Source organism: Hyalella azteca, unplaced genomic scaffold, assembly GCF_000764305.2.
Source record: "Hyalella azteca isolate HAZT.00-mixed unplaced genomic scaffold, Hazt_2.0.2 contig5976, whole genome shotgun sequence".
Taxonomy (NCBI): Eukaryota; Metazoa; Arthropoda; class Malacostraca; order Amphipoda; family Hyalellidae; genus Hyalella; species Hyalella azteca.
Window position 1 is genome coordinate 136,082 of NW_025936149.1, and position 25,617 is coordinate 161,698.

General features: G+C 37.7%; 1 protein-coding gene across 2 annotated transcripts; it reads right to left on the minus strand.

Annotated features, from left to right (window-relative positions):
- Nucleotides 1-7,875: 7,875 nt before the first annotated feature.
- LOC108681831 (aarF domain-containing protein kinase 1) lies at nt 7,876-24,192 on the minus strand. 2 transcript variants are annotated; one of them, XM_018170907.2, is made up of 11 exons: nt 23,945-24,192; nt 15,313-15,402; nt 14,447-14,512; nt 13,988-14,125; nt 13,482-13,640; nt 12,874-13,032; nt 12,373-12,489; nt 11,210-11,356; nt 9,869-10,066; nt 9,321-9,463; nt 7,876-8,966 (listed from the first exon to the last, which is right to left on the minus strand). In XM_018170907.2, exons 1-11 carry the CDS (start codon nt 24,095-24,097, stop codon nt 8,534-8,536), a joined length of 1,803 nt encoding a protein of 600 aa, XP_018026396.1. In that variant the 5' UTR covers nt 24,098-24,192; the 3' UTR covers nt 7,876-8,533. The 2 variants fall into 2 exon arrangements, with proteins under 2 accessions (XP_018026396.1, XP_018026397.1); XM_018170908.2 differs by lacking the exon at nt 23,945-24,192 and adding an exon at nt 15,942-16,026.
- Between the last annotated feature and the right edge of the window lie 1,425 nt (nt 24,193-25,617).

The following is a 25,617-nucleotide window of genomic DNA, read 5'->3' on the forward strand; positions in this document are numbered from 1 at the left end:
GCATATGAAATTTTTTTGACAATGCCATTCGATAGCCCTGGCAAAGAGCTATAAAATGAGCCTAAATTTGTTTATGAAATGTTTCATCGTAAGAAGTTATTAACAGTTATTAACAAAAAAACGATCAAATCTGTCCCGAGTAGCCCCGGTTGACGGTATCTTCTGTACAGTTCTGTTACTGGGAGCACCGCAGCGGTGATACAGTTCTTCAGAGTAACCAGTCATTTTTGATACTTTCCAAATTTTCCAACCGGAGCTTGAGAGTGTCATGGTCAGTGAGTGAGTGAGTCCATAGCAGCAAAGCATCACGTTTTTATACTCTTCCTCAAGTTGATTTCTAAGTCTTATAAGTAGACCAGCAAAGTATCATTGATTTGATACCACCATTAGCATGCATAAGAAATTGGCTTAAATTTCGAGTAGATGAGGAAATTAAACATGAACCGATTCTAAAAAATCTATGGTTTACCACTAAATTAAATGTCTGTCAAAGCTTCACAAGTTGTCATATTCATTAAACTTGGGTGATTTTCCAGAACAGCTGACTGATGATCCGCAAAATCAAGAAATATATTCCTAATCTGATATAATCTTAAAAATATATTCCTAATCATGATACTAATAGTTCAGTACATTCATCACAGTCATTACTTTTGCAATATATGAACGCCATGCAGCAAAATGCTATCATCTACACTCTACAGTAACAGTATGAGTACACTCAGTACAGTATATGATTTGCATGGTGTACATACGATCCCATGCAAAAAAAAAATTAAAAATGAAGATGTACAATTATCTGCACCAAGTAAATTTCAACCAACAGATGTGAGGTAGTTGACTTTTTGCTTACACATATCCTTTACAGTGAGTTTACACTAAGAGTAAGTTGGAATGTGAACAACATAAGCAATTCATGATGATAAGGCTCACAAGGAATAGTCATGGCTAAATGGAATTTTGAAGTGCATCACTGTGCATGTTGGAAGCTAACAATGTCAAACTTCACAATTAATTCATAATCCATTCATTTCCATGATTTAATTAATCTACTTGAGGTCATAAAAGTTTATGCATTAATTTCTAATTCCTACAGTGTTTCACAATTTTGCCACCAGTGATTGTACATGTCCCCAATTCTCAGAAATAAACCTCACCAGACTAGTTCTGAAATACAAGAAGAAGAGGTTCTCAAGCCACCAAGCACCTTATCCCTGTAAATCCAAACAAGTCATGTGGACCAGACAGCTTCCACCCCAGATTACTCAAAGAGTTAGAAACTGTCCTAGCCAGCCCTTTGAAGTCATTTTTTCAAAAAACTTTAAATGAAGGGATCTTGCCAGCTGACTGGAAAGAAGCTCAAGTGGCACCATTATTCAAAAAATGTGACAAAAGCTGCCCAGGCAACTATCGCCCTGTCAAGTGTCATTTGCAAGGTAATGGAAAATGTTGTGAGGGATTGATTGATAGATCATTTGACTGCTAATAATCTCCCATCAGACTGTCAACATGGCTTTATTGCCGGGAGATCCTGCACCACTAGCTAGCTAACCTCTTGTCTACTCTAAACAAATGAACCTGCCTGGTGGACAAAAAGGAGCCAGTAGATGCAGTGTACCTCAATTTTGCCAAGGCATTTGACAGTGTCCCACATGAGTGGCAATTGCAGAAATTGCAGTCTTTGGGAATTTACAGCAATGTACTCAAATGGATCAGAGATTTTCTAGTAGGGAGACAACAACATGTCAGTATTAATGGGTCCGTATCAGAAAGGTCTTCAGTGTGCAGCGCCATGCCACAAGGAAGCTTTCTCGGGCCTGTTTTATTCGTTGCGTTTGTAAACGATCTGCTAGAAGCTGTGTGTCTAGCGTGTGCTCTTCTTCTTCTTTTCAAGGTGTCCACGTTGGGTGGACTGAAAGCCACAGGACAACCACAAGGATGACCGTTCGGCCTGAGAGCTTATGTTATGTTGGACAGCCATGATGTTTGGTATCCAAGGAATTTCGGCTCATTTTTCTTTAACCAGGTTTCACACATACATACTGTGTCTGGTTTTCTGGTGTACATGTTGATTTTTAGTTCAGAAACCTTGCCCCTGAGACCATTGAAGTTTAATCAAAAAATTTCTAGTTGGGATTCTAGTACACTGGGTCACTGAATCAAATTTAGATTTGAGTAAGACTTTTAAATTTTCTTCTTTTTTGAGGTTCTTGTAGTCTTATTTTGTCTCTTTGGAAGAGGTTGCAGTTGTTCTGAGTTGCTGGGTTCACTTATTTGATGGTTCAATTTTGGGTTGCTATTGTTTTTCTTGCCCCCTTCTATGCAAATGTTTGAGGGGCCAGAACTGGTAGGCAAACAAACAGCTGATGGGGTTGCCTCAATTGTAGTTGGTTCTGCAGCAATGGTGGACTCAGCATGAAGTTCCCCCAGCAGAGCTTCTGCCACCTCATTGCCAAAGTGTTTCCTGGTCGCACTGATGGNTGGCAACATTTTGTGACGTTTCATTGTTGCTGATGCGTAGTGAAGTGTTTTGAGAGTCATGTGAAGGCAACAGAACTTACATAACGCATACGGTTTTTTTTATAGTTTTTCATTTCTCGATGCGTCCTTAATGTGTCGGAATATACCGCGTTTACCCTATATAGTAAGGTTTTTATTGCCTCTTCTTCATTGGGATTGAATTCCATGGCCACAATGTTATGCCTCTTGTTGATCCGCACATCTTTGACAGAAGAATCTTGAATTATTTTATTCAATTCTTTAGCAACCATGACTGGGTTTAGGGAAATTTTACTTGCATATAAAGATGTTTGCTTGACTGAGAAGTTAAATTTGAGGGAAAGGCTTTCAGGTGCTTATTATTTGAGAATGGTCCAACTGGTTTTGGACTGATTCCTGTTAAGGGGCTGAATGAATTCATTGAGTTGTCTAGTTCTTCTGATTCTGTGCTCTTCTGTTGTTTGTGTCCACTCAAGTTTCGGGGTTTTGTCACCTGATGTCAGTGATGTGTTTCTGTGCCAGCTCTAGCAGAAATGTTGTAACCATTACATCCATTTGAAGACCGTTCATTCATTTCCATGTCATCTAGCAAGCAACAAGCCAGGTGGCAGGATCACATGAGAACTTGAGGTACCTTGTGTTGGCGTTTCTGGCTCTGGGATTATGTCCTCTTCATCATCATGATCATCAGGCATGTCGGGATCAGATCCCAGCATGGTGCTGGTATTATGGTATCAGGTATCTTGACGCAGATGAAATTTTTTCAGATAAACACAGAAGAAACAACAATGGTCATCCAATACTTAGGTCAGATAGTCATGGATTTATTACATCAAAACAATAATATTAATAATCAAGTTGAATATGTAGCATACACTGGACTATAAATCACAATAGAGGTACACAAAATTCTAGTACAGTTGCGAGTTGATGAATGATGAATAGCCTACTGTGATTATACAGATACAATTCATACCATACCATCAATCAATGGAGTACAAAAACAATACAATTAATACAACACACAAAAATACAATAATGATTGATTCAATAATAATGACAAAACAGAGCCAGTTTTTGCTACCTGTTGATCTAATTTCTAGCTGGCTCGCCAACCTACTCAGTCCTACCTAACCTACTGGCAAGTGGCACTGCCTCTTCCCGTGACGAGAAGAGGAGGGGGGAGCGAGAAGGGGCGAGTGAGCCAGCCGGGTTCTTGAAATTGAACACATAGCTAATATACTCGTGGTACAAAGAAAATTGCAATACCAAAATCAAGTTAGTGAATGAATAACTGTAATAGTTTACAATATTATGTTTAAGCGCGAAAGAAATCATTCCGTTGATCACGATTCAGCCGATTCACAGAGCACAATCTAAAGATGCTTGCTGTATGAACGCCGCGGACTCTCACTAGCATCTGCTCAATGTATGTTGATGACACAAAAATTTATAATACAGTGAAGTACAGTTGCTAGGCATTTTAAGACTGATGTTGAAGGTCCCAGAAGGATTACTAGAGTAGAATTTGAAACAAGATAGCTACAACACCAGGTGCCACAACTATAAACTAAAAAAACTTTGTAGTAACACATCCATATGACATTTCTTCTCGCTTCGAGTCACCGACATGTTTTGGAACAGCCTCCCAGGTTCCCTGATTATGATAGCATCACTGACGCTCCGAGTATGACCGAGTATGAATGCCTTCAAGAACAGATACCTAGACGAAGCTATGCAAGAGCATATGTTCAGTCTTAAAATGTCTAGCACATTACCGTTATTACGGACCAGGCAATAAGTGCAGCAGCAATCTCAATCAATCATTAGTTATCTTCTTCTTCTTTTCTGGGTGTCCACGCTAGGGTGGACTTAAAGCCACAGGACAACCGCAAGGATGACCGTGGGGCCTGAGAGCTTCTGCAGAATCATTAGTTATGGAACGATCAGGTTCCAAAGGCATGATGATGGATCCCTTGTGAATAAAGTCACGAAAAATTCAAGAATCGGCAACAGGCCATGGCCCTATTTCTTCAGTGCGGACACTTCTATTCTATTCTAAACCTATGGTCTTTGACTGCGGGAAGAAGAAGACAGGGAAACATCAAAATAAACAAATTTTGGTATGGAGGCGGCCATGGATTAAACTGGGATCGACCGGAGGAGTAGAATATGTTAAAATAATTTCATCAGGCGCTGGAAGCTGGACAATGATATTGCATAAATTTTGAAAAGAAGGTTTCATTCTCCGTAGAATTCTTTCGGTGTTCCAACGTTGAAACACCTAGGTGTTTCAAAATCGCAAATTTTGAAACACCTGAACGTTTTTGAAACACACGGGTGTTTTGCTTTGGGCACGATTGCTCGGGGAGGATTTGAAACACCCAAGTGTTTCAAAACAGGGGGCCTTTTCCTCTCAGTGTATGCGCGTCAAGCTCGAGAGGTTTTGAAACACCCAAGTGTTTCAAAACGGGGGGCCTTTCTCTCTCAGTGAATGCGGCATGATTGACAGGGATGCACGCAATTTACGATCGATATGGCCGATGCCCAATGATCGATTCCAATGTTCACGCTTTAGGAACGATGCGGCATGATTGACATGGATGCACGCATTTTACGATTGATGTGGCCGACGCACTCGCTTCGCGAACGATGCAGCATAATTGACATGGATGCACGCATTTTACGATCTATATGGCTGATGCCCATGATCGATTCCGACGTTCACGATTCGCAAACGATGCGGCATGATTGACACGAATTCACGCATTTTTTATCGATGTGGCCGATGCCAAATGATCGATTCCAACGCTCACGCTTTGCGAAAGATGCGGCATGATAGACACAAATGCACGCATTTTACGATTGATATGGCTGACGCTCTCGCTTTGCGAACGATGCAGCATGATTGACATGAATGCACGCATTTTACGATCGATGTGGCTGATGCCTAATGATTGACATGGATGCACGCATTTTATGATCGATGTGGCCGATGCCCAATGATCAATTCTGATGCTCGCGTTTCGCAAACGATGCGGCATGATTGACATGGATGCACGCANTGGACCAAGCTGAGTCATTTGCAAAAGAAAGGCAATATCTTCTTCACTGTCGTCCAATAGCTGGACAGCAATCAATCCTTTTCTGCGGTTCACTCGTACATCTTCTACACGCATGGTTGAAAATGGTGGTGCTTCCATTACTGAGCAGAGCTGCTCTGGTGAGTTCAACATGCGTTTAGAGCTATCGTCTGCTGGGCGGATGAGGACCACCCGGGAATCTTGTCGCTCGGTTGTGGTGGGCAATTGTAGCTCAACAACACTGGTATTCCTCTGTGTTGACTTCTCTATGGGAACAAAGATTGATCCAGTATTGGGCCGCTTCTTTGTCTCACCCAACATGTCTTCAATGGCTGCAGGTGAACTCTTGCGCTTCCGACGTGCCGCTCCCGTACCGCATTCCGACGAGTCGCCATCTTGGGATGAAGAAGGAGCAGCATCTTTCAAGCCGACAATTTCACTATCACAGAAATGTCTGATTTGAGAATCAGTCATTGTCAGTTCTAACCCTGATGCATTTGGTGAAGCACCAGGGTCAATGAGATCTTGCCCCTCAGGTGAACTGATCATTGAGGGATTGTTCAGCACTTTCACAAATCACAAGGAAACAGAGAGGTTTGCACGAACGTCCTCTTTCGACAACGGTTCAACTTTTCAAGCTTCTCTCTCCAATCTGAAGATGCTTGCCCTATGAACGCCACAGACTCTCTCTAGCTGGCAATTGGCAATGGCATGGCCGCATCACGCATGTGCTCAACGTATGTTGATGACACAAAAATTTATAATACAGTGAAGTCCAGTTGCTAGGCATTTTAAGACTGATGTTGAAGGTCCCAGAAGGATTACTAGAATTTGAAACAAGATAGCTTCAACACCAGGGGCCGCAACTATAAACTAAAAAAAACTTCGTAGTAACACATCCATATGACAACATTTCTTCTCGCTTCGGGTCACCGACATGTTTTGGAACAGCCTACCTGATAGCATCGCTGACTCTCCGAGTATGAACGCCTTCAAGAACAGATACCTAGACGAAGCTATGCAAGAGCAAATGTTCAGTCTTAACACGTTGACTACGTATTGGTACATATGCGTACCACGAAATGTATTTCTCCTGGTACATAATTCAGGGTTGCCAGATGGCCTAAAAAACATGGAAGTCTAGTAGCTTCTTCAAACTATCGCCAGTCATGAAAAGATCCGGTCAAATGACAATGAGTTTAGATCTATGAACAAGGTACGAAATAGAAAAGAATCGGCGACAGGCCACATCAGCCATCAGGCCTACACTTCAGAGCCGACATCACTATGTTATGTAATCCCAAATCTGCTCTGCTGGTCACGAAGCAAAAAAAATCGACTCGTATGGTAGGAAATTTAATTTTTTGCATCTTCCTATGGATTTCAATATTTATACAACCAGTGGTTAAAGTTCCAGAGTACCAAGATTGGCGCAGAGAGGCGTGGGTTAGATCCCAGCTCTGTGCGCCAGTTTCTGGTCAGAATCGGCAAAGAGGCCGGGCGGTTAAGCATAGCAGAATTGTAGCAGTGAGTTGAGAGTTCGAGACCGCAAAATGTTGCGAATGTTCTGCGATGTTAAGAATCGGCGACAGGCCTACGGCCTAATAACGCTGAAACCGCTATATTATATTATTATATTATATTATTATTACGATACTATTTACTTGCTATGTCTTGATTTGCAAAGCGAAATTTTTGAACGAAGTTGAAAGTGACATAGTCACAATTGGTCAGTGGTCACTTAGCCCGTCAGAATGTAAAGCGGACTCAGCAAGATCAAAGAAATGGGTAGATTTATGTTAAATTTACATTTAATGACTTTGTTGCATTTTTTATAACGGCAAAAGAATTTATTCTTATAAATTACCGAAAATCGAACACCAAAATCCAAGACGTACAATGGAGAAAAAAGATTAAATATTATTAATAAATGAGGCTGTACTCGGACCTAGGATTCATTTGTACATGTTAGCAATTAGAATTTCGTGATTTTCTTTTTCAAATTTAGAGCAAGAGCAACACAATCTTTTATCAATCGTTTCCTATTACTTAATTCTCTATTACATCGAGTCGTGATCGCTTCATCGTAGCAGCATGAAACCTATGAGAAATACAACCGTGAAGTCCGTGATATACTACTATTTGAATGTGTACGTTTCAGAACCATAGTCGTACGATTTGGAACTAAAGTTCATGCGACAATTCATTGGAAATAAAACCAAGCCTAAGCAATATAATAAGACTATGCAAAAAAAAAAAAAAAAACTTGAAAACAGTTTACATGAATTTATCAACAAAAATTACTAAATATCCCAGGTCTGCTCTGGCTATAAATGAAGCAAAAATCATACTCCTATTTTTCATGAGTTAATTTTGGTACCTATTGCTCTTCGGTTGGTTAATACAAAGCGCATTTTTAAATTACCGTTTTGACATAAAAAAACAAGTAATATAAGTAACAGCATCCGCAGTGCTGCGGTGACGTAATTTACAACGGCACTCACTCGAAAAACATGCCTCGTATTTTGCAAACGCTACTAGTAAGGCTTTTACTGGGGAAACAAATATTTCAACGATAATTGAGTTGGAAGAGAAGCTTCAGTGTTATCTGTTACTTATTTATGAATGTTTTCTAAGTAGGCTAGGATATTACTACAAATAAATCCATAAAAAATGCAAACAATGTGACAAAATAACATCACGCAGCAGGCTTGGTCAGGATACTTAGTGCACGAGGGAAATGTCAGTTGTAAAAAATGACGATTTTTTTGGAATCATGTGAATAGATAATGAAGTGTGATAATGAAATGTGATAGCATCAAGTTAATGCCGTTAACAGCCTGTTCATATTAGAGTTCTACGCAAATCAAAATCGCGAAGTGAATAAGGAAAATATTTTGTTTAGTAGACACTCAAGACAGAATGTATGAGAACTACATGCAGCAATAAAACTACGCATGACCATCTTTCAAAGTGCGTGACTCCTTAAATACTACGCGGCCATTTTCATCAAAAGATGTGTGCAAATAATTCGGTCTCTGCCGTCCAAAAAAGACCACAGTTACAAAAGCATTTTTGAGAACACCAACACAAAGCCATGCTTGACAAAAAAGCCAAGTGGAAGCAGCAAAAGGCAGACGCAAGCCCGGCACTTCACTGACCCAACGGAAAGCCTCAGCAACAGTCGATTGTCGGCTCCAGGCGAATAATTTGTGTATGTTCGTCATGCAGCTGATATAAGAGGTGTAGACGTCTATACGTAGCAGCGCTGCTCTTAGGTTCACGGATGTGAGGAGCCGACAAAAAGATGAAGAACACAGCAACATTTGCCGGTCGTACACGGCCCTCACGCAACACCGCGACATTGTAAGGAAAGACTTGCGGCTGTAAAATATTGAACCACTATTAAAAATCATAGATAAGTACGTGACTCAACAATTTTGGAATTAATTAGAAAATATTGATGCGCCATCGCTACATACAACAAAACATCCAAAATTCGTAATAGCGAAAAATTTTGCATATAATAACATAGAAATCAATATATCAACATATAGCCTCGACATTACCTTCAAACCAAAAGAAAATTATTGTTAACTAGATTAAATTTGCTTAGGTGGGCCAAAGAAACTTTCTCACTTATAACACACAATCTCTGCAATATAATATTTCGAGCACTTAGTATGTATTATCACGCACCGAAATGCAATACATATATAAGAGAGGTTATTGACTGACCTGTGTTGAATATTGAGAGAATATTCGATGCCTCTGAGCAGGTCGTTAGTTTTGAGCAGCAGCAACATCTGACGGTTGACACGGCCGAGAGTTGCAATGATCTCAGGCAGGAGCTTCGTGGCGTAATTGCTTACCTCGTTGCGCTGTAAGTTCAGGCATAGCAGTCAACTCGTTTATAGCGGCATATCATAATTAAAATTTGGTTTCAAATGAAAAAGCACATTCTCATTCTAGTTAAAACTGTTCATTTCCCCTTTGGCTTCGAAATAGAAACAAATTTTGTTTTCGGGTTAAAATATGCCCACAAGCTAAAACTTGAAAAAATTTTGAAATTCACTTCTATCTATTCCTTACTACACAGTGCAATTTGTCACTAATTAACATTATACCTCAAAAAAAATCAATATTTAATGAAAATCGCAAGTGATGAACGCAGTTCCCCACCACAGCACCTTCAATTTGTTAGCCGATGCCACTGGTGATGCTGTCATCGATGCGGGCAGTGACCGCACAGGTCAAGTTTGGTGCATAACATCACATAATCTCACCTCAGCATCATTGATAGAATGTTTATCAATGCCCCTAGTGATGCTATCCCAGCTGCGGGCGGTAACCATGCAGGCGAAGAGCCCGGCCAGATCACCGACGCCCAACTCGCGTCCGTACTTCGCTATGCCATCCACGTCCTGCCCCAGGATGGCTAGCCAGAACTTGCTGTAGCTCTCTCTGATGTTGTCGCTCACGCGCTGTGTACCGCACGTGGATTATGTCACGGCAATTACTAATGAGTTTGTGAGTTATCTTCATTATACATTTGTGTGGGGCTCAACTCATGTGAGCACGTTAACTAATTAATGAACAATATTAAAAAAACTTAGGAAACATGAAGTACACATATACGTAACAAGTTGATAAATGCAATTAACAGAGAGTCCTGCACTAAGAACTAAAACAGATGAAAAAAGTTGATAAATAGAGAACACAGTAAAATATAAAGAATAAAATAAAATAATAGGTAGACAATATGAGTTTGTTTCTCGTGGAATACCTACTCTAGTTTTTGATTACTGGCAAAATGCTGCACATAAGTGAGATTCCGTGTGCAACACTTTACAAAATATTACTGATCAAAAATCTCAACTGAAATTCAAGAAAACATAAAACAAAGAGATTAATTAAAAATTTGCAGCCTCAAAAGAAAATGACCTGGAGACCACATACAATATACATGTGTGGGTAATTTCTGACTTATGAAAGTAACAATGACGGCGCAGTAAACGTGATAATTTCATGTATGGGAGATCGATCGTTTATGAATTACCTATGTATTGACAAATAACTGCCGCAAATAATCGAGGATCTCCTCCTTGTATGTCTCCAAACTTGGATTTCTATTCATTAATTAATAAAAAATCCGGAACCATTTTCCAAGCAAAAGAGCTTTTCGAGCACTGAAAGAATGATGTTCAATGAAGCAGCAGAATAAATTTAAACTTGATTTACATATTTCATGGATAGAACGAAGACTTGAGAATTTTGAAAGAACATGCAGGTAATAATTTCAAAAATAAGATGGACGTAACCATTTTGGAATGAAAATAGACATAAGAATTTCGAAAACAAGACGGACTTCGGAATTTAACAAAAATAGACTCAAGAATTCTGAAAGGAGTAACATAGACTCAGAAATTTAGAAAGAAAATAGACATAAGAACTTCAAGAAGACCATAGAAATAAGAATTTCTAAAAGATAAAGCCATGAGAATTTTGTAAGAAACATTAAATTACGGATTTCAAAAAGAAAATGGACTTACAAATTTTGAAAAGAACATAGACTTGAGAAAATCAAAGAGAACATTAACGTGAGAGTTAGGACATAAGTGACATACAGCGTAGAGGCCATGATCCAAAAGAATAATTTGAGCATCTCCTCGAGGACGCCTGTTGACCAGCACGTTGCCAGGGTGGGGGTCGCTGTGCACATAACCTCGGCAGAAGATCATCTCGCTGTACAGCAGACCAAGCCGCTCTGCTACCTGCACGCATTCACTAGAATGTGAGTATGATTATACCATAGTATAGATAACATGGAGACAATATGGCTATATAACAAGAAGGCACATACCAAGCAGTCTTACTGAGCAGCAAATGAATTGTGTATTGTCAAGAGGTTTTCAATTTTATTCATATTGTGTTTAATTATTCTAATGTTACATTTAATTTAGTTCAAATACAGGGGAGATTTTTTGTTCCCAGAAAACGTACACTTGATTTGCAAACAAGAAAATTTATTAGAGGCAATCTGATAAAATTATATAAGATAGTTTAGTTTCCAGTGACAAGATCAAAATTGAGTGTAAAAACACAGAAAGGCGATGAAGAACCTCGTCATAAAGGCTTGTCAGACATGCCCACATGTTTTTAAATATCGAACCTTTCAACAGCTTTCCTTTAAATATCAAATATCAAAGCAGCAATTTCATTTGTTAATACTAAAGATCTTGAGACCTCGTGATCCATGGGTAACATGCGCCCAGAGTTAATTTATGGACACCAACCAATGCCGTGCTGCAAGCACCACCTCGACAACACCCTAGCGCCACCCAACAGTAACATCAAAAAACGAACTGAGCTTCCATAGGCCCAAACCTACGACTAGCACTTGTTAACATCTAAGCAAGGAGTTGTGTTGGTAGGAACGCTACCATAAAGTGTGGTAGGAACGCTACCATAAAGTGTGGTAGGAATGCTACCATAAAGTGTGGTATGAATGCTACCATAAAGTGTGGCAGTACTGCTACCATAAAGTGTGGCAGCAACACTATCATAAAGCGTGGTAGTAATGCTACCATAAAGTGTAGTAGTAGTGCTCCCATAAAGTATGGCAGTAACACTACCATAAAGAGTGTGGAAGGAACTCACCACGAAGACTATGGTAACATTTCAAATAAAAATACATTAATATCCTTGCATTAATGCAGCCCAGGGACAGAACACACATGCTCTGCTGGATATGTTCCATAACTTAGCCTGCAGTGTGAGTGACTCTCACCTGCTCTGGGGCAAGATTGTGTGCCTTCATATAGACAGGGTCGTTGACCTGACCGCCCTCACAATACTCCATTGTAAGCACGCGCTTTGTGCTCAATGTCCAGTCTATGGAGGGAACCTGTTAATCACGCAGAGAAGGAGTTAAGGTCACTTGAGAGTTCAGGATCTGAGACCTTCCTGAGATCAATAGCGAAATCCTGACAGTTCAGGATCTCGTTGTTTGATCTCGCAAATAGTTTTAACAACGCGTTGTTAAAGCCATTATAACTATAGTTGTTTGATCTCGCAAATAGTTTTTTGGTACCAAAGTACCAGAAGTTTTAAATTATGCTCTTTTTAAGTAAAATTACAGCATTGAGAGTGGACAAGCTAATCCATAATAATTTTCAGCCATTATTTCCTTGTTTTATCTCCTGTTGTACAATTTCAACAGATACCAGCTGAAGTAAGAAACAGTTCAATTGCTGGCAGTGTTTGAAGTCATCACGATATCACTAATTACCTTGAGCCAAGGGAACTGCTTGAACATTTCAGCCACTTGTTCAGCATTTCTCCCTTCATGTTCAAAGTCTAACTCGAGAGGCAAGTTGATTTTGGTTTCTTCCACCAGCCAATCGAAGTTGAAGTCCGGGAAAAAGTAGCTCACAGCTGACACTAAAAACTAGAACAATCAGTAATACGTTATAATAGGAACTGTATTTACCTCTTGCAAGGTTAGAAAATACCACACCTGAGTCTGATGACTAGGAGTGAACTTTGAGTAACATAACAAAGAATACTAAATAATGAGCAAACTTTGATCTTTTATTATTTTATAATTATTATATTTTATATATATTTTATAATTATTTGTCCGCTCCAAACATTTTTTCAAGACTTTATTCAGCAACAATACATTTTCGATACGTGCCATAAACTATAACTATTACCCTATCTTCAATATTATAAAAAATAATATTCATTTGTCAATTAAAACTTTCAATTCCATTGCAAGGCAAAAAAAAACACCGATGACTATCAATTCTACAGATTATTGACTGGAAGGCATACTCGTCTCCTCATGAACAGCATAACACGCTTATAAGTACTAATTAAGTATGATGATCTCACTTCCATGCCCTTCATGTCAATAGCAGCGTGTTCTTTGACAGTTCTGTGCTGAACTTTGACTGCCACTTTGCGTCCGTCTTGCGTGGTTGCCACGTGAACCTGAGCCAAAGATGCCGCCCCCACAGGCTCGGCCGAGAACGAAGTGAACAGCTCATCTGGCTAGGAAACAGATCCAATTGAGTAAATTGACATACCTATAGTATCATAAACACGCAATGGATATTGAAGACTTGAAACTATTGGCGAAACATTATAAGTGTTACAACGTTTATCTTTTTCAAAAAGTATGAGAAACTTGGCAGGTAAAGTTGCTATGCAATGAACATGTTCTTTCTTTTTACAAAAACCGCTTGTAATTACGTAAACAGAAAAATCATAGTTAAGTTCATGCTTAAGCATCCACTGAATTCAAATGTTTTGTCACTTAACGAAATTAAGTCATTCTGAGTACCATAAAATATCACTTAGTACTTCCATTACAATATAATTCAAGTAAGACCACATACGTCGGCATGTAGCTCTTGTCTGAGGACGCTCTTGACACTTTCTATATCGGACTTTGGAGCTTTGCTGTGCAGCACCTGGAGTGTCTTGACATATTCTGGAGGCAACAGGTACTCCAAGGAGCCAAGGTGCTGACCTATCTACAAGAAAATACTTAGCAAGTTTTGAATTGCGAAAAAATTTCAACTAACTAGAAAATATACTAAATAAGAGGATAAGAAAAAACATATCATGACCATGTAACAATTTAAAGATGGCAAGTGAAATGAAAACTCTTGATGATTAGACTTGTAGCATTCATAAGTGGTGAATGTAATTCATGTGGATGAACTTATCTTGTTAACTAGCTTGTTTAAATACATAACAACAAACAAATTACATTTAATAATAAAAAACACTGCCACACAATTTTAAATGGATAATTATCATGGAATATGACAGTCACAGAGCTGTAAACTAACCTTCACAAATGTTCCACCATTTATGCAGCAAAGCTTCAGCAATTTCTCTGCAGATCGCTGATGTACCTGAAAGAAGGCAGAACAAAGGGGAAGATATCAAGGAAAGATAATGCATGCAGCTCTTAAATGCATACGAAAGTTACAGGTTAAACCAAGAAACTTAGTTTTGCTAGTAAATTGATTGATTTGAGGCAAATTAACTTTGCATTCACTAGTACTAATTTAGCAAATAATAATCTATTGGAACAGAAGTTGTTTTTACACTAAAACATTAAACTTTTATGCATATATGATATTAATTTATTTATTGTCAACTTCTTTCATAAATTATTTCAGTTTTATAGAATTTCGCATGCAATATCAATAGAATGGATTTGTGGGATCACAACCCTTTTCAGAAATCAGCGAGACAAAAACTATTATTTTTGTTTCTCTGATTATTGACATAAACAAAGCAATATGCTCAAGGTCTTTTCTGCAATGAATTATTGTATTTGAAGTGAAGCTATGGGAGTTATTATTAGATCTTAATTTAATAGAAACAACAAACAATTCAAGTAAAAAATGTTTTGGCAGTCAGGACTGGGTATTGCAATATTAGTACTCCATTATTGAAAGCAGATATCTGCATTATTAGGCAGATATTTATGAAACATTAATGCAAAATACTTTCTTTTATAAGGATTTTTTTTTAGTTTTAGGTAAATTTGTTGCACCTTAATGTATTGAAATGGGTCATATTATCTTAGGGATATGAAAATGGTTTGAATTTGATCTGTAAATAGGCAGTTTGGGTCATCTACAAATGGCTACCACTATGGCTGCACTGGCCACGACACTCAGGTCAATATGTTTGCCTTACTCACCTCACTTTTAAGTTGCAAATAATTAGCAGAATCCTTGTCCACGTTTCCCGAATGTAATGACTTCTGATAGTCAACAGCAATCAGTCCAACCTGCAAGAAACAATTTTATTAGAGTATTTAGTGCTAACTTCCTTCTCTATTGTATAGGTCTACTATCACATATGAAAAATGCACAAGTTGCCACTTTCATTTCAAGATGCAACAAAGTGATAAAACTTATGCATACATCTTCTAATCATATTAAGCAAATTGATGCATTCTATTGTTATAGCTTAAAATTTTTCTTGCATTGCCCAATTGCAACAGAATGTATTCGTTGTTATTACTCATTACAATTTGCACTTATTTCTGATGTTATTTATTTATTATAGACCAGAATTCTAGAGGGGTATTATATTAACATAACACATAGCATGTTGGACATAACTAATCACAGTCTGGAGATGGACATGCATCCAGCCAAAATTGACAGAAGTTTTATGCACTAATCTAGAATTCCAGCTTGCTGATGTACTACAGTATGGGCAGAAAATTGTTTCATTGATACTATTTTTGAATCATAATTACTAGCCTCAATTAAAAAAAATCTCACTGCCACACAAGTTCCCACTTAGCAAGAAAGCACATACCTGCCAGCAGCACAAAGTTGTTAACATTTACAGTACCGTCATATGGGGTAATAAGGGACGGTTTTGAGCATTTTTTGTGAATAACCTCTAATCATGAAACATTTCAAAAAGGAGTTTGTGCTCATTTTAAAGGCCTTTGCAAGGGCTATTGTATGGCATCTCTGAAAAAATTCCATATGTTATTTGTAGAGTGCCAGACACAAAATAAAAGCCTCCTGGATTACCCATAGGAATGGGGTAATAAGGGACACTTGAAATAAAACATAATTTTGAAAGGTTTGAAGCAGGCAGAGTGTATTCATCTAATACTAACAGTACTCTGAAGTCCTCCTCTTCCTTTGTAGATGATGTAAATGGCATTTTCTGTGATTTTTACTAGTTTTTCCTTTATTGATATGATATTATCAATAAAATTTCAATATCCGTACATTATGGTATTATTGATGTGATATTACCGTTTCCATGGACATGCCATTGCACATTTACAATGACCTTGTCCACTGCAAGCTTCATATCAGCAGCCATGTAGCATTTCTTCAGTATCTGTAAGCTGAAAATAATTTCACAGCTTGTAATTTCACACCATATTAATTGGGTCAAGTGAATTCACTATACCAAAAAATATATAAAAACATACCTAAAACAGAAAGAATTTTTTGGTGACAACCATCATAGTTTTTGAGAAATGAATCATAGTTTAGGTTAATTACTTTTCATTTTATGTTGCCCAGTGCACACATCTATCTATGACATTCTATGCATAATTTTGTGGTTACCGATGATGCTTAATTTCTCATAAAGTGAAATTTTTTTTTGCTGAGCAAGGTAAATGTAATCAAAATTTTTTGTTGTTAATTGATTTTTTGGCTAACTGGAGCCTTTGCTAACTGAGGTTCTATTGTAAATGCATTTTTAGGGGTGTCCCTTATTACCTTGTCATGTGGAAATGGCAGCCATTTTTTGGGAATGAGCTATGTAAATTCCGTCTATCATGTTTTTTTGAGCCAACGCCTGTGTGCAACTTTCATGTAAAATTTTTAAATACCGCAAATATTTTTGTTGCTACAGTCCTTAGCAGAGGTACTCTTCCAAAATCTCACTTTTCCAACTTTTTTCAGGGATTTTTAGCGCATTTTTTTCATTTATGGAAAAAATGTACTATTGTGCTCGCCATGTCCATCTGTCTGTCCGTCTGTCCGTCCGTGACCTCAAGTTTTTGTTGATGTGAAAATGCGCTCTCTGTCACTCACTGCAGTGAGTACTGAGATATATTTTTTAGAGGTACAGGGTAAAAACGGGGTAAAAAGGGACGGTTTTGAGAGTTTTTTGTTTATAACTTCTTACCATGAGACATTTCACAAACAAGTTTAGGCTCATTTTATAGCTCTTTGCGAGGGCTATTGAATGGCATCTTCAGAAAAATTCCATATGCTGTTCGTAAGGTGCCAGACGCAAAATAAAACCGTCCCGAATTCCCCTGGGAGCAGGGTAATCCAGGACACTTGAAATAAAACCTAATTTTGAAGTATTTTAACATGCAGAGTGTACTCACCCATTACCAGCAGTAGGTACTCCAAAGTCCTCCTCTTCCTTTTAGATGTAACAACAAGGAGCTCAACAAGCTTCTTTAGGGAGTGACCATTGCACTGAGTGACATGGATGTTAGGAATTCTGCCTAACATACAGGCAAGATTTCCACCTAACATCCAGGAAAATTTAAGCAAAAATCTTTGTGATTAACCCATATTTATCTTAACTGTGGCCTTTGCTAACAGAGGATCTGCTGTAAATGTGTTTTAGGGTTGTCCCTAATTACCGCAGGGGGTGTTCTAATAACACTAGGGGGTGTCCCTTATTACATCATTGCACGGAAATGGCTGCCATTTTATTTTTGGTTTATGTTTGGCTTGAAAATGCAATTCCGACAATTGCATTTTCAAGCCGACACCTGTGTGCAACTTTTATGCAAGTACAAATTTTTTTATACGGTGAAGAGGGCCGCAGAACATTAGCTATAGTCTGTAGTAGAATCATTCATGTACAATTGTACCTTAATGTATATCATGTTTTATTTCATTACCTTTTGAGTGTCATGTGCATCTAATTAATCTTGTATCTTGTTCCTCTTGGTGTAATATTTAAGCAGAGTAAAAGTTAATGAGACAAAATTCTTGCAAGTCCATATGATATGCACTTTTGATTAATCTGCACCCCTGATAGCTGAAGTGGAAATTCACTGGTTGCACCTGATTATTTTCTGACCTTCAAAAGCCTGTTTAAGACGCCTTAATGCATGATCCGATTTACACCTCTGCTAGGTAAATCCCATCCTGATGCTCCATTTTGGTGAGTACAGTGCATTTCAGCTCATTAAAATGTCACCATGCTTATATTTGTCTTTGCTGAGCTCTTAACAAATGTTTTCCAGTTATTCATGCCTGTTTATATTGAATGATGGATGGTTGTCACTGGTTTTCATGTTAATCCTGTCCTTTTATTGTACAATTTTCATTTTGCTTACTTGAACCATGTTGTGTCCACCCTTGAATAACTTACTTTCTCCAACCCCTTCTATGCATTGATGACTTTGTGTGTGACAAAACAGTTTAAACATCCTCCTGATGTCAATATTTCTGGAAGGCTAGCATGAACGCATTTATTTGACGTTTAGGAGCGGTTGGTGTGAAGCTAAAGTCTTCTTGATGAGAACCTATGATCACTCGACCAACTCCTGGCCATCAAGAAAGAAGATAAGACATTCTACCTATGAACCAAAATTTGATTTAGATACCAACTTGAAGTTGATGAGCCTTGCACTTTTCCTAGATACCTTGAAACCAGGGACATTCTATGCATAATTTTGTGGTTACCAATTATGCTTAATTTCTCATTAAGTGAAATTTTTTTTGCTGAGCAAGGTAAATGTAATCAAAATTTTTTGGTTCTGTGACTTATATATTTATATTTATATATATTTAAATTTATATGTGACAGTCAAATTTTCTAGTTGTTTGTATGAGTATATTTACCGATTATGATGCTCGTGTGGCTAGGTGTATAGGAGTATATTTAATGACTTGTGCGACTTAGTAGGACCAGTTGTCTTTCATAATCCACTCATGAATGCCCCATACATCAGCAAGGAAATCATGTTGTTGTGTCAAGAGTAGTTGAGTAGTTGAAACTTTAGTCTGACTAGCTAATAAACCAGAAGTGCAAAATTAGGATTCGCTGATTTAATTCTTGAACTGCCTAACTTTGCTTTTTTCTTGCTTTACTTCCATTGATGTTCAACATTTAGGTATTGTGTGACCTAGTCCACTTATGCATTCCTGTGCTTGGCAACTATTTGTTTCTATTTGCTAGCCACATACCATTTGCTTTCAAAGTGTGCTCTAGACCCTAGATTAATCATTAGCTCTCCCAACAGCCCAGCAAATGGTAAGATGGCTACAACCCTTTGGGCATACTTCCTGCCATAAGGTAAGAGTATTGGTTCTGAGTGCAGTGTGGAGTGAGTGCGGCGTGTCTGGGTGTGGTATGTAAGTATGTGTGTGACTTGATCCACAAGCCACTCAGCATTGATCTCCATCCCTCCACCAGTGGTCAAGTTTTGCCTTGCCAACTATCACTCCTTGGCTTGTACCTGAAGCCTGTGATGGTTACTACTTGATTTATGATTACTATTTGATTACCACTACTACTAGGGATGGTTAATACTTGATTTGTGGTTGTTAAAACCATAGTTGGCCTTGGCTAATGTTTGAGTAAGACATTTTTATTATCCAGCAGCAGAAGCTGTTAATAACTATTTTCCAGTTTGACTTTACTATTATTTCGTAGTTACTCAAAACTACAACGCTGAGAGGCCTCAGTGGTCCACTCATTAGAGCACTTAACCCAGACCACCAAGTGGGCTGAACTGACACCACTGCTAGTGTTTCAGTTAGACTAGGTACCATCCAGTTATTGTTGTATCTACCATTTTGTATTTTGTGTTTTGTTATTAGAAAATTGTTTAGTGTTTTCTATGTTTCATGCCTTCCTGAATGTGATTCCTTCTGACCGCATTCAGTATTGGTTTCCGTGTCCACGGACTCAAGAGCTACAGTCTCGCATATTTGTGCGGGCTTACCGGAAACTGCTACATAATTTACATAATTTTTAATTTTTACATAATAACAACGGTGAATTTTTTTTGCTCCAGACCTTAGTAAAAGTACCTACTGTTCCAATATCGCACTTTTCACACTTTTTTCAGTGATTTTTTAGAGATAACAAATGTTTGATTTCTGACTAGCTTTATACACAATAGATATTTAAAATGTAGAAGTTTATGCCACTATTTTTAGTTTTGCAATATTTTGATTAGTTTAGCTGCTACAACATTTACACGAAATGTGAAACGCACATCCCGATTTACCCCGCCTGTCCCTTTTAACTCCATTTGATGGTAGTATATGTATGATTTTTAAACAGGCTCGATGCTACATAGATATGAAAAAAATTGAACTTTACACCACTATTTTTCAGTTTCACAATATTATAATAATTTTGAATGAAAATAACCTAGATTTCTGGTAACATGTAATTCATAGTAATAAATACTTGTTCACATATGAATGAGTATGGATATATAGGGATGAAAATGAATCACAATTCAACATATTTCCAATATTTTTGAAAAGGCATTTAACATATTACAATTATCATTCCTCCTCATTCCCTTTGTAAATGACAGCTTTATCAGCATGTCTTGCATTCAATAATCCACTTTCATATCTCCTGTGAATGGCTCCATTGCCCAAGTCTCATAGCAGTTCACCCTTTCTTGGCAATAATTATCAATTGATTTATGCTTTCAGTGCACCATTCTGAAAAAAACTATATTACGATCAGTTTGTTAATGAAAAACCTAAAAACCTTGAATTGCACCCGCCCTCAAATTGCACCCCCTCCCCATGGCCTCAAGGTCAGAGCGTCACAGTGTGCCTGCTGGAGTGCTGGGGCTAAATGCGTAAGGACTCCCTCAAATTCCACACTGTTGATGTGATATTACTTTGTCTATGGACATGCCATTGAGCATTGACAATGACCTTGTCCACTGCAAGCTTCATCTCCGTATAATGGCGTATATCATTCCTTCTGGCTTCTGTAACTGTAAGCTTACAGGACAGCTTATAATTTCCCACCATTTTAATTGAGTCAAGACTCAAGTCAATTCACTGTAATAACAAAAAACTCATGAAAGCATACCTGAAACAGAAAGGAATATTTTAGCAACAACCATCATATTTTTTGAAGAAATAAATCATAGTTGAGGTCAATGAGGTGAAGTTTTGAACTACTTTTCATTCTATGTTACCCAGTGCACAATTCTATCTATTACATTCTATGCACAATTTTGTGATGACCAATAAACGCCAATGATGAATTAATTTTTTGTTACGGTAAATATTTTTGCTGAACTAGGTAAATTTAATCAAAAACTTTTGTTTTCAATTGATTCTTCTAGTCAACATGAGCTCTTGCTAACCAAGATTCCACTGTAAATGTGTTTTTTGGGGTGTCCCTTATTACCCCATGGCCCATAACCCATTGAGCAGAAACGGCTGCTTTTTTGGGGGAAATAAGCTACGCAAATTCTGTCAATCACGTTTTTAAGCCAAGCCAACACCTGTGTGCCACTTTCATGTAAGTAAAATTTTCTAATACGGCAAACTTTTTTTTTTGGTACAGACCATAGCAGAGGCACTTTTCCAACATCTTTCTTTTCACCTTTTTTTAGGGATTTTTTAGAGGTAATAAATGAATGATTTCTTAACTTGCTTTATGCTACACAGCTAGGAAAAATGTTGAACTTTACACCACTATTTTTAGTTTTGCATTATTTTAATTACCGTCAACCAGGGCTACTCGGGACAATTTCGAACATTTTTCATTCATAACTTCTTACCATGAAACATTTCATAAACAAGTTTAAACTCATTTCAAAGCTCTTTCCAAGGGCTATCACATGGCTTCTCCAAAAAAATTCCATATGCTATTTGTAAGGTGCCAGAAGCAAAAAAAAAAGGTAAATTTAATCAATATTCTTTGTTTTTAATCAATTTTGTTGTAACTGGAGCCTTTGCTAACTGAGGTTCTACTGTAAATGCATTTATGCGGTATATTCCGACACATTAAGGACGCATTAAGAAATGAAAAACTATAAAAAAATAATGTATGCGTTACTCGAGTTTTGTTTGCTTTATGTGACTTGCAAAACACAGTACTACGCACCAGCAATGATGAAACGTCACAAAATGTTGCCATATTTATTTAAAAGCCTTTAGAATGCAAACCTACCAAATCCCTATATTCCGACACTGTGTGTGGCAATATTCGGCACGTGGTGAGGCATATTCCATCCGCGCTTCAAATTCTACTGATACGTAATGCCGTCATCCACGTGTTCGATTTCCATTTGCTGTGTGAGCTGTATTGGAATACAACACAGCTTTGAATTAGAACACTAATGAATATTGAACACTACTTAATTACGCTTTAAATTAATAACTATTAAGCTTTTAATTAAGCAAATTTTAATTTTTGAACATAGCTTGGAATAAACTGTGTGTGTCCAATTCAAGTTGTGACGGAATTAGTTTTCATGTGTCTAAATCCATTTCTCAACTTAATCATCTATTAATTTATTTACCACTTGAAATCAGCAAATACAAGTATACTTAAAGGATTCCCAATATATTCACAGATGTATTTAAAAGTCTCAAACCATAATATTCTTCCTATACAAACAGTTATTCACTATTTGGTAGAGCAAGGTCAACTGTCAAATTTGACACATTTTTTGATGATCTGATTGATCTCACTGGGTAGCGTGCATTGTCTCCCTTTGGATCTCAATATTTTACCGCTAGATGGCCAAGACCTAGTGTTTTGGCAGTAGTTCGACGCGCAAATGTATGACGTCACCATTTCCACCATCAACGAACGCATGGAACTAAAACAAAGCTTAATATAAAGGAAAACTAGAGAGGTGACGGAATTACCCACAATGTCGGAATATACCGCGTTTACCCTACATAGTGGCAGAGCAGAGAGTTTTTTAGACTCTCCCTCAAGTTCATTTTTGAGTCCTATATGTAGACCAATAAAGTATCCTGGATACCAGCATTATCATAAATAAGAAATTGGTTTAAATCTTGAGTAAATGAGGAAATTAAAAATTAACTGATTCTAAAAAGCTCTGGTTTGCCACTATGTTACTGCCATAGTGGCAAAGAAGAGAGTTTTTAGACTCTACCTAAAGTTCATTTTTGAGTCCTATAAGTAGACCAGTAAAGTATCTTGGATACCGTACCAGAATTATCTTACATAAGAAATCTGTTAAAATCTTGAATATATGAGGAAATTAAAAATGAGCTGATTGACTGATTCTAAAAAACCACTGGTTTGCCACTATGCGTTACCCTATATTCAGTTTTGCAATATTCCAATTAGTTTTGCTACTAAAACAGTTTTACACCGTGTCGGAGGACTCAGGACCATAGTGGCAAACCAGTGATTGTTTAGAATCAGTTCATTTTTAATTTCCTCATTTACTCAAGATTTTAACAGATTTCTTATGTATGATAATTCTGGTATCCAAGATACTTTATCATGGGTCACATTTTTAATTTTTTAACCTATTAGATATGCAAACTTTTCAAATCTTTCTATTGTGTTATGTGGCCTCAGTATTAGGCCTTTAATGCCCATTGACAAAATTTTCCTATGTCAAATAGTTTTTGAGTTATGGGGGTTTTTGTTAAAAAAACGAAAAGTGGTCTAAGTTACCCCATTTTACGGTACCCCGTTTGACAGCATAGGCCAAATTGACAATTTTAGGGTCATTAACTCAGACAGTATATTTTACTTATTAAACATCATCGAAACTTTTAGCTATTATACATCTATATTAAACGAAAAAACATTAGCTTTTAATAAATAATTTAACGTACATAGCAAGCTGCTCTTCCAAAACGTAAAACACCGACTGGAATGCTAGAAAAGTCGTCTGCTCCCAATACGACTCCGGTTGCAACACCAGCAGCAGCTGCAGTACCACAAAATAAGCCAAGCCATTTAATAGTCCGATAGCCAATCGCTTTCATTTTTGAATACCGGTTTGGTAATTCTTGCTGAGCTAAATATATTTCTTTTCAAAGTTCAAACCATTCGTGTCACACTGTCACTGTCATGCAGGTGAACTTAAGTTCACTTTGCAAGCTACACTGCCGCCACAGTAAGAGTTACCCTAAAATTCAGGCAAAGTGCTTTAAACCGCATTCCGGTGATTAGTTAAAGATCTCGGACAGAGTTCCAAAAAGAAAAAAAAAATAACTCATTGGCGGCTTCAAAATAATAATTGCCAGTGCCAAAACTGTCAATTGCTATTTCTCCGAACTTACGAAGTGTTTTCACTTCATTTGTTGTTTGTTTGACTGGTCAGATTTATCTCGAGCGATTGCCTATAGAAGTGCTGTTTACAGTTTTTCTGAAAATTGTACTTTCCTCGTGATTCGTGACGGTAGCTATGCTTTGTTACTTTTGTTAGTTTACTCAAAGTCACAGTCACAAATCACAACCTCAATTCGAGGCTAAGAGACTGAGGAGTGAGGTTCTAGCCTAGGACTCAAGTCGAGAGTCAAGGCTGAAGGCCCTGAGAGGCTGAGCCCCTTCTTCAAGTTTTAAACTCACTCTCTCAAGGACCACTCATGACTCACCATGGCCCTGAACTGAAGCAAGTGGACTAGGCTATGAGATAAGCAGGCTGCAGCCTAAGCTAATGCATTTCATCTTTCATGTACTCTTGTGCTGTGTTTGCTCACTTTGCTGTTAGGTAAAAATAAATTCTATAAGCTGCCAACATTTTCCCAAGTCCCAACAACAACATTGAATTTTATGTTCTTGTCAAACGTGCCAGTTTCAATTGAATCATGAATTGTTGGAATTATTTTCTAGAAATGTTCCAATTAATACTTTTATGGGAGTGAGTTGTAGGTCTACTTTTACTCAGGGTTTGAATTTCCCTACTTGTTTCTGAAATCTCTTGGCTCAGGCATGACAAATTTATAATACATAGTACGGAAACTTGCGGTTCAAGTTCCAACCGTGAACTTTTGTCAACAATTAGATAGTAGGTTATTCATCTGATGGGAATCTTGTGTTTCTGGAAATGGCGGGAAAGCTCTAGTCGTGAGCCGTGGCTCTAAAGGGATATGTTTTCCATGCTTGCTTATACTTCTAACTAGTTTGGAATTCTCCTAGGGTAAACGCGGTATATTCCGTCACATTAAGGACACATCAAGAAATGAAAAACTATAAAAAAATAACCGTATGGGTTACTCGAGTTCTGTTTGCTTTATTTGACTTGCAAAACACCGTAGGTTATTCATCTGATATGTATCTTGTGTTTCTGGAAATGGCGGGAAAGCTCTAGTCGTGAGCCGTGGCTCTAAAGGGAGATGTTTTCCATGCTTGCTTATACTTCTAACTAGTTTGGAATTCTCCTAGGGTAAACGCGGTATATTCCGTCACATTAAGGACGCATCAAGAAATGAAAGACTATAAAAAAATAACCGTATGGGTTACTCGACTTCTGTTTGCTTTATTTGACTTGCAAAACACGGTA